This window comes from Dermacentor silvarum, chromosome 1 (assembly GCF_013339745.2).
Source record: "Dermacentor silvarum isolate Dsil-2018 chromosome 1, BIME_Dsil_1.4, whole genome shotgun sequence".
NCBI lineage: Eukaryota > Metazoa > Arthropoda > Arachnida > Ixodida > Ixodidae > Dermacentor > Dermacentor silvarum.
In genome coordinates, this window is record NC_051154.1 from 353,648,731 (window position 1) to 353,659,625 (window position 10,895).

The following is a 10,895-nucleotide window of genomic DNA, read 5'->3' on the forward strand; positions in this document are numbered from 1 at the left end:
TATGTATGCATATACCACACACACACACAACAGCGTGAGGTGTCCACATTATCGTTATGGCCGGAACACGTGCGCGCCATGCCCTATATGTGCTGAAATGCGCATGCATAGCCACGGGGCACATTTCGATCTCGGTTGTAAGTTATACTGAGTAATCATCGCGTGTCGCGTAAAGTAAAATGGGTGCGCCCTGCCCCGAAAATGCGACCGAAATGTGTTCCGTGCGCCTCCTTTTAACAGCGTTCTCGCCAGCTGCACTACTAAAGTCGAGTGTCCCAACAAAGCGTCGAACGAGACGTTGAAAAAAAAAAAAAAAAGCCTAGCTCCTTAGCGGCCGTCCGGGCGCGCCTTCGTCGTGGCGGCATTTGGGTGGTGGGCCACTCTTTCGTGGCGATCGGCGACACAAAACTGCTGCAGCCGCGCGCTTGCTATCAGCGCCGAACGCGGAAACTGCAGGCGGCGATGCTTCTGGCTCTGACCGCGCCGCTCCGTCGGACCGTTTGCGGAAAGGAGTGACCGATGGCGGTGTTACCTATATAGATGCATAGATATATTAATACACGCGCCAGCTCATACAGAGAGAGGGTGGGACAGCGCAAATTGTATAGAAAGAAAGAAATAAAACGATGGAGACAAGATACAACACCCCAGAAGACAGCGCGCTGCGTTTAATATTAAGCCCCCCCCCCCCCCCCCTTTTTATCTTAGCATCTAGTTTCGCTCTCCCGCGGCTCGAGGCGGCCCGCATGCGGCAGCCAGTCCGTCTCCCGGAATTAGAAATACTGGCGCGCTCGCTTTCATCAGCAAACGATGGCGTTCACTAGGCGAGAAGAGAACGCCCAGAGCGCGGAAAGCGCGGGGAGATGCACTGTCGACAAGGACAAAAATAAACTGATTGAATAATAAACAAACAAAAAAGCAGAGGGGGGAGGGGGGGGTGGAGGGAGAAGTAATGCAGGAATGCTGTAGAGATATTTGAATGGCGCTCAAGTTTTCGCCTCGAAATGTGGAGGCATGGGTCCACTACACGTATCTCCTCTCCCGGCCGTTCAATTTGACTAAGGGGACAGGTGCGGGACGTCGGTCGCCCCGCCGTTGGCTCGGCGAGGATGTGAGCGAAACGTGATAAGCATTGTGCCCGATTGCGCGGGCCAGGCCAAAGATAATTGCGTTCCACCTGTACGCGTTCTTTTAGCAATTGGCGAGAGAGAGGGCAAAGAGGAGCGAAAGTTCTAGAAACCTCACGCGTACCCGAGAGATAGGGAGAGAGAAAAGAAAAAAAGTAAACGCATTGTTTAGCTCTACGGGTGCGCTCCGCTTTTGTAGAAATTAAGCCTCTATCCCCTCGTTTTCTCTTTAGGCGTTCTAAGGAGCTAACTAACTTGTCGTATCTCACCCTTCCTCGGCCGCCTCGCACCTCTCCAGGCTGTTCTCCTCACACCTGTGATAGGAGTTGGCGAATGCGGCTTCCTTCCTCTCGGTCCGTGTATATAAAGCCCGGCAGTCGACTCGGACTTCCACCACCTCAGCTTTCCTCGGCTCCTACGAAGGACTTGCAGGACTTGTTAAGCACCCTTGTGCCGCAACGCCAACGGTCACCATGAACGCCACGGTAAGTGGACGCTCCGGGACGTTCCCTCGGACACTGGGCGCACATACAACTTCTCGGACTTTACGTTTGGCCCTTTCATCCGAGTCGCTATAGCCGCAGAGTGCTCGCCATGCGGATACAGTGAGCGCTTTGGGGTCGAGTTGACGTCTTACAATCGTACATACGAAGAGCACTTTCGGGTTCCGATCGGTGTAGGTTAAACGTATAGACAAAGCGTACGTGTATGGGGTCACCTGCGTACGGTGGTGTTGAAACGAACCTTGTATCGTTCGGATGCAGTTTGTTAAGCGGGGAGCGCGGTAACGCCAGCGAAAGACTTCGTATACAAAAAAGGGAAGTACCTCCGTCAATAACCAACACCATTGTAAATGTACAGCATTTGCATTTGTACTGCGGCACCAACTCCACCATCCGTAGGTAATAGAGCAAAAGGAGAAATCTCGCTTTATTCTTTCACTATTCGAAAGCTAATACTGGCTTCCAAAGGGAACAGCAATTGAAATTACGCATATCTTGTTTGTGATCTGGCAAAGCACGTGGTGACAAGCTGCGCGTTGCTGCCTCTCGCCTGCCTCATCGAGATGCAGCCGTGCACTTGGATCAACCCCGAGCTTTTCCTTTTTGATAAAGAAGAAAAACACTTGAGATGTATTTGTTGCGTATGCAGACGACGGCTGCACCTTGTCATTTAAATATTCATTTAAGTGTAATAAGAAAATTATATACACCGTGTTGCATGACTTAATCACTTCTAAACACTGTAGCGGCACAAGGGCAGAAGTCCTCTGTTGAAGAGTTGAAATTGAGTCCATGGATGTTGGAGTTATTGTGTGGACGCGAGAATTTGCATAAACGGCCTTCTATGTGAATTAATTAATAATTGAGTTACTTAGATGTACTTTAAGATGTTGGCAACTGTTATGTTCTCGGTTCGTTCATATTCATCTGATTTTTCCCATAGTACATGCCATTACAGGGCCACAATACCATCGTGTTCTCAGACATATCTAATTAAGCTCCCTTAGCTCAAAGTAGCCTGTCAAACGACAATGCGGATTAGAATGGTCAACCACGACTGGGGTGAACCCGCTCTGCCACCCAGAGTCAACTGCGATTATTTCTGGCCGCATTAAACGCCACCTGTTCTACCGCATAAAGACAATAGATACGATGACCTTAATCAACGGCGCCCTCTCGCCGCATAGAAATTCACTGTATTTGTTACTCTTCTCGTGTAATATATTCCTATCGAGTTCTAGGCTGGCGAGCCCGTAGCCATTCTCCATATAACCGTGACACTCAAGAGCTTTCGATGATGAATTGAGTCGGCTCTGATTTGTCGCCGTAGTCGCCATAGCAGAAAACAGTAACTTTACTTTCGTTCTCAACCTAAATATTATTTGGCCTATGAGCAATGAGGTTACGGAACGAATAAGTACCTAGAGAATAGTGCATCGGTGCCGACACTCAGCGTGTCCTTAATAAGTATATCAGCTTCTCCTAAGCTGATATCACTAGATTAAGCTAGAAAATATATCATGCCGTTTATTGTGCGAAATTACGTGAGCCAGACCAAAATGCGAACGTTGTTTCGGCGAACAAAACAACATCGAGGAGCGTGCAATTCAATCTTACCACGTTGTTATTCTGTGTTTCATTTGCTCCGAAACTCGCGAGAAATATTCAAGGTTTCAAATATTAAAGACGTTTAGAGCGAGCCTTCAACTGGCACAAACAATGGCTCATAAAATCCCCTCCATCTTTGTAGCCTACTTGAAGCGATTTCAGTTGTTCCTGTGTCAGTGCATAGTGTGACGTGTGTTTCCTATGCACTTTTACTTTTTTCTTTTTTTGTTTGACGTACAAACATTTCACGTTCTCAGTTCGTCGCCCTTCTCCTGTGCGCCTGCGCCGCCGTCGTCCTGGCTGGCGACTTCGGTCATGGCTTCGGCGGCTACGGCGGATTCGACGAAGGCCACAGCTACGGCTACCACAAGACCGTTCCAGGCCCCTCGTTCCTGGTCAAGACTGTGCACCACGTCAACAAGCTCCACCAGGGCGCGCACCTCGTCGGCGGACACTACGGACACGGCGGATACGGAGGCGGATACGGAGGTGGCTACGGAGGCGGCTTCGGCTTCGGAGGCCTCAAGCACTGAGCCCGGACAATGCGTTGCGGGACTCGGATGCGACAGTCCTCTCTGGTCCCAAGAGAGGCTTCCGCGCGCCCGTCCCGCAAGCGTGTGATTCGGAGAGCTTCAGGGATTTTTGCGCCACGGTCGCTGTGCTGCCACGGGGCGTAATTGTGTATACGCGCGTTTTATCGCGTCTCCGGACGGCTACGGCGAATCTGCGTGGCGTACACGCTCCTGACGAAGGTCCACTGTGAAGAACAGGTTGTTACCATTCTTCGATGCTTTCAGTCGCACCCAGAAAGCAACGCAGGACGAAAACAGCTGTGTACCTTTGAATAAAAGCCGCAGGGGCGTGATTCTTTCTTTTTTCACTTTTTCGTCAGTTGTATATGTTACCGCAGCCACTTGCACAGTGGATATTTGCACACATACGTTCCCACAAATTGGACTGAATAGAAGCCGTTTTTTGTATACGTACCCATTTATTTCAGACGTAACATACTTATCCTCCTTAGCCCAAGCCGTCTTATCTGGCCCTTCTCGAATGTGTTCTTCTCAATGTCTTGAAGAGGACGAAAGAGACAAAGAGAGAGAGAACAGCTGGCACAGTGCTGGTTCACAGGTCACTGAGAACCGACACAATATGGGGTGGGGAAGCGTTATAAGGAGCGGACGCCGCAATATACAGTCTGGATCAGAGCACTGCATTGTCTCGGACTCACCCGAAAGCCCGGCCCAGCCCGCTGGCGGCGTCCGAGTGGGGAAGCAAGTTTGGTGCAAGCCCGGTCCGGGCTTTGGCACAGTAGCTCCGGGATCGGGCCTTAGTAGGGCCCATAGTAGGCTCGGGTGTGCTATTTGCAACGTCGTAAAATTTTCAACTAAAAACATTGCCGCCCTTGCAGAATACTGGGTCGATGGCACTTGTCGGTCTCTGAAAAAAACAGACAGCAGTAGTTTACTCCTTCGGTGGCTTCGTATACATTGGTATACAGACATTAGTATACATTAGCGGCGCTCTTGTCCTCTGAGAAAGCGGTACCAGTGGCCACCCGCGCAGCCCACCGCCCTGCTCTTTTCGCCTTCGCGACACTGGGAAATTCTGGCCAACGTAGTTGTCAGGTTGTTCGGACCTTAAACTACTAGAGGTGAGCTTCGCGCTCAGACGAGACGCGCACGGCCCGACGTTCAAATGCAGGTGGCGAGAGTAATTTGACAGCTGTATATAGGGAGTCTTCAAGCAAGCCTTATTTGCATGCAGGCTCCCCAGACAGCGACTCCGCCGGACAGCAAGGAGAAGCGCATTATCCGGCTGGTAATTGTTGGCGAAGGAAGAAATTCGAGACTGTTAAGGCGTCAGACAGTCGGAACACAAATGACGATGAGTCAGACCTGTGCAGTCAGACCCAAGCAGGTCTGCTTTAATTCTGGAGGACTCGCAGCAAAAAAATCCCCTACAATCTTCAGTTTCCAAAAGCATTCTTCATGTAGCAGCCACGAGCGCAAGCAGTGAAAGACAATTTGGTGCATTTGGCTACATCATTTTTTCTTCGGGAGCAGAAGACACGCCTCAAGACAGAGTCTTTGGACAATCTTTGGTTTATTTGCAAAAATATAATGACTTTCGGCAGCAGTGGATGATATGCTACCTTGAGTTGCTTCGTCTGTGAAAATTGTAATGCAAGAACAGAACTGAAAGAAATTTTGAACGCTTGGTTAGAACAGTGAAATGCAGTGGCAACGTTGATATAGTGGCAAATGAACCCTCGAATAATCGTTCGCAAATTAAGTTGCGTGTTAAGGCAAAGTGCAATTCGCTGCTGCTTTCCATTTAATTTCTTCATTCTTTATTCAGGCGAGTAGAATGATGTGCTCTAGTTTGTCGCATAAGTAGTCAAACATGATTGAATTCAGCCTTTCAAATGTCCATATAGTTCTCAAGCCGACGCGGATACTTCAAGCTGACGCGAATACTTCAAGCCGACGCGGATGCTGCAAAATCTTGCAACTTTGGGGACGGAGATGTAGAAAATGAAACCGTGCAGAAAATTTTATTCTCTTAATGCATTTTTCTTTTGACAGAAGTTTTGACAGATGGCGCCGCCATCGTGTTCATTGCCTTGAATTTGTTTTGCTTGCACTACATGTGGGTTCGTTGGGAATTTAGAGAACAAACAAGTTTCGCATCTCAAGTCTGACAGAGTAAAAGATAGACATGGATGTTTACGCTGTGCATGCACTGGGCTTAACAACTTTCATGTTAAAACAAAGGTGAATAAAACTGAAATTAACTCGTATTACGAGACACTGCTACTGAAAGTAATGACTTAAAAATTGACGACATTAAAAGGAAGCCAAAAAAAGCAATAAACATTGTTTGTTCCATGTAATAATGTGGTTACACATCACCGTTGTCTTTGCGCATCAACAGTTTATATTTAATGCAGCTATAAGAGCTTCTAGCGACAGCGTTTTACGACGAAATTCTGAAAGGTAATAGACCAGTGTATGTAAATTTATATTCCCGACGAGTTTATTGGCTCGAGTTCTCGCATTGTTCAGTGCAATGGTTCTTTGAGATTCCAAGTGAGATGAAATGGGTAGCGATGTGTACAAGAGTTGTCACTTATGGCTTCGTTTTGTTATGTCGTAAAACTATTTGGCAAATGTAGTACGGGTGTTCATAGCATACTGTCATGCACAAGCATAATGAATAGGCGATTCACGTTTTTTTCTTTCTCTTTAAATCTGTTTATTTGTCAACAACAACTCCACTGAAACACTTTCAGCTAGTCAAATCTGCCTCTAGGAAATAATCTGAAGACACCTGGTATATTCCTATCAACCCAGAACTGGACCGTACTTCGTTTATGCTCAAGAGCTGAAGTCCCGAACGTGCCGAGGCCAGGTATGCGATCACCGGGCCGGGCTGAGGTGGGCAGTGCATGGCTTTTCAGGCTCGGGCCGGGCCCGCAACCGAAAAAAACACGGCCCGTGCAGGGCTCTATATTCTCGATAAAACCATGTGGCGCTGGTAAGTGTTAGAGCTGCATGGCGTCAGGCAATCAGGGGCCGAAAGCCCAGGAGCGATGCGCACGTAAGTACTGTCCATCGAGTCTGATCGTTCTGATTGGCCAGTGCCACAGCGTCAGACGACTACGAATCGCTGTCACCTTAGAAACGGCGTTGTAAATTTGACCCTTGCGACTACATGTCACTAGCTGCAGTGTGAGCAACGTTGCATGGCTTCACTTAGTCACGTCACGAAAAAATTTTCGGTTCATTCTTCCGCGCCTGCATTCGCAAAGCAGTTTGCATACACACTATAGTGTTTCCTAAATATGGACGCCGTGTTCGATCGCGTGGAGAGAGAGGAAGCCTTAATGAAAGAAAAGAAGGCACGGAGGTTCAAAGGCATCTATAGGTTGGTCAGAGGAGCGTGCACCTGACCTTCGATCACCACTGGCAAAAAGTTCTTAATAAAGCCCCCGGATACGCGCTCACTCAGGCGCGTCTCTGTGTGGGCAAATTGTGCTGTAAGGGTGACCAGGAACAATATTTTGGGGGTTGTTTTCAGAATGCTCGTGACCTGTTTGTTGTTGTTACGAGTTACTTTTCCCTTATGAATGAACAACACCTAGGAGGGAGAAGGGGATGGAGAGGGTGGGCTGTTTCGTCTTCAAAACGTTCCATGTGGCTGCGATCCTGCCGACGAAGGCCGGGAGGCGTTTCCTAATGCTTTAGTTCACAGACGAAAGCAGCCAGAAAAAGCGCGAGCCAATCGGGCACATTAAAGGGAGAAACTATTTCCGTATCCAGCCAATTCCGCACTCCATCCTATATACCCACAATTTCCAGAAGCCAGAATATTAACCAGAAAGTTGTTGGCTTGAACGTAGCAGTAAATTTTTAAAAATGCGGACGGTAAAAACGATAGACGGTTGACTGTCTTCAGAACAAAACACGCAAGTTGTTTCACTTTCAACAGGCCACCGAGACAAAGGCAAGTAGGTTTTAGCATTCGCAAATGGAGATAAGCTAACGGAAGAGGAAAGAACGCTGAGCATCGCAACTAAAAAAATGGTGGTGCATTCATCTTAGAGATGATTGTGGGCTTTAGTGCTATTAGGAATGATGGTTAGTGCGTAATTGTTGATGATATGTTTTATCTACTGATTATTATGAAAGGCGGCAGGCTGACACACACCCAGAGACACAAGTTGGCATCAAAGAAGTAAATCGAAAAGCGACACATACCTCATGGCACATACGCAGTGATCAAAGGTGGCGTCAAATAATTTCATTAAAGAGCAAAACATACCCAGCGTTACATACTCAGCGACCCAAGTTGGTTCAACTGGTTCCTTCAGCACAGCAGCCCGATGGATTACGGCGGGAAAGAGGTTAGGCGCCGACATACATACATACATATATGTATACATACATACATACATACATACATACATACACACATACATACATACATACATACATACATACATACATACATACATGCATACAGGCGCACATACATACATACATACATACATACATACATACACACACATACATACATACATACATACATACATACATACATACATACATACATACATACACACACACATACATACATACATACATACATACATACATACATACATACATACATACATACATACATACATACATACATACATACATACATACATACATGCATACAGGCGCACATACATACATACATACATACATACATACATACACACATACATACATACATACATACATACATACATACATACATACATACATACATACATACATACATACATACATGCATACATACATACATGCATACAGGCGCACATACATACATACATACATACATACATACATACATACATACATACATACATACATACATACATACATACACACATACACATACATACATACATACATACATACATACATACATACATACATACATACATAAATACATACATGCATGCATAAATACGCACATACATGCATACATACGCACGTACATACATATACGGGTGTCCCACCTATCACGCATCATGATTTTAAAAAAGAGGAACGGCGTTACGCGAAGCAAACCTAGTGCGTATTGTTTCCAGTATAGTGGAGTAGCCGCCAGTATTTTTTTCGTTACTGAGATTTAATTAATTCATTATAATCAATTATCTAACTCGAGAAGTACTGTCCTAATTATTAAAGTGTCGATGAGAAAGTTGTAGAGTTACATGAAAAACTCCCGATACAGCTTTCTGTTGCTCAATACGTGCTACATAAAAGTGTTTTTCCGAGCATGAAAGACGCCCGCGAATACACGCAAAGTGCCTCGAGCGGCCGGTCGTGCGGCAATTCTGAGTGTATTCGCGGGCTTCTTTCACACTCGGAAAAACACTTACATACATGCATGCATACTCGTACATACATACATACATGCATACATGCATACATACATGCATACATGCATACATACATACATACATACATACATGCATACATACATACATGCATACATACATGCATACATACATACATACATACATACATACATACATACATACATACATACATACATGCATACATACATGCATACATACATACATACATACATGCATACATACATACATACTACATACATACATACATACATACATACATACATACATACATACATACATACATACATACATACATACATACATACATACATACATACATACATACATACATACATACATACATACATGCATACATACATACATACATACATACATACATACATACATACATACATGCCACAAACTGGGGGAAGTTCTCAAAGAAAGCAAATAACTTTAAAATTAAATTCCGGGGCATTACGTGCCACAACCACGATCTGAGTATGAGGCACGCCGAGCTCCCCAGGGCAACGCCATACCCACTGGGCTACCGCGGCAGGTAAGCATCGAACTTTGATAATCTGCCGATGAACATCAAGGTCCGAGAATAAAGTTATTACATAAAAACGGTTCGTAAGAACGGACGGCAGTCATCTGTCTAATAAATTCCCTTCTTTGGCTGAAGACAATCTCTAAGTCTTAATCAATTTTGCCAACCAGACAGGTAATTCTGTCGAAATGTTTAGCTTCAAGACTGGGCGTTTTACGTATAGCGAAGGCGGCATGTAATGGCAAACAGCTCTTACGGCTCAAAAGTTCGGCCTCTAATCGAAGCGTTCCATGGTCAGGTAAATGAGAAAAAGGAGAAAATGCCACCATTAAACTGCGAGAGCACAATAATCAATCAATCAATCACTTATTTATTTATTTATTTATTTATTTACTTACCGTGCCCAGGAACAATCCTAAGGTCTGAGTGCTGGTGGACGCATATATGTGAACCAGAAAAAGAACTACAGGGGATAAAAAAAACCACAATGAATAAAAAGAACAGTTATGAAATAAGAGTGGACATAAAAAGCGTGTACCTAAAAGAATTATGGATAGAATAGTGCACACCAAACAAAGCGCAATGCAAATACAAAAGAAAAAGGAGCAGAAAGGCAGCTGAATAATGTCTAGAGCTATGACGCAACAACCCAAAGCTCGGAAAAGAACAATGACAGTGAGATACGAAAAAAAGATGGCCGACGATTACGATACTCCTAATGCGAAATTTGAGCGCAGCTGTATACGTGTTTTCAATTCGCAATACAGTGAGGCAACGAATTTGAGACCGAAATCACCCCACCGACTGGCAGTGGGCCAGTGCCGTCAGCGCCTTCGCAGAGGGTGGGGCTGTATGGGAACGCTGGCATGATGAGATGCATCCGAGCCAGCTGTGGAAGAGGATGAACCCGCGAGCAGTGGCACGAGCGCGTTCGCGCGGTTACGCCGAGGACGCCGACGCTCAACCTAGGAACGGGCGCCTAAGAGCTGCGCTCTCAAATATCCTGATCATGAAAATAGGCGTTATAATGACTCAGTATTGCATCATCGAGTGTTGGTGATCACAGGCAGGAACATAGAAAGGTCTATGTTCTCAGCATGGTGATCTTGCACGCAATACAAAAGATGACACAACTGAGGAGTTCGGGGCAGGTGAGGATATCGTGAAGGAATTTGAAAAGAAACAGA

General features: G+C 45.7%; 1 protein-coding gene across 1 annotated transcript; it reads left to right on the top strand.

The window, feature by feature from the left end:
* Nucleotides 1-1,600: 1,600 nt before the first annotated feature.
* Nucleotides 1,601-3,771, top strand: LOC119444867 (neuropeptide-like protein 29). Its single transcript, XM_037709212.1, has 2 exons — nt 1,601-1,612; nt 3,496-3,771. Exons 1-2 carry the CDS (start codon nt 1,601-1,603, stop codon nt 3,769-3,771), a joined length of 288 nt encoding a protein of 95 aa, XP_037565140.1.
* The last annotated feature ends 7,124 nt before the right edge of the window (nt 3,772-10,895 follow it).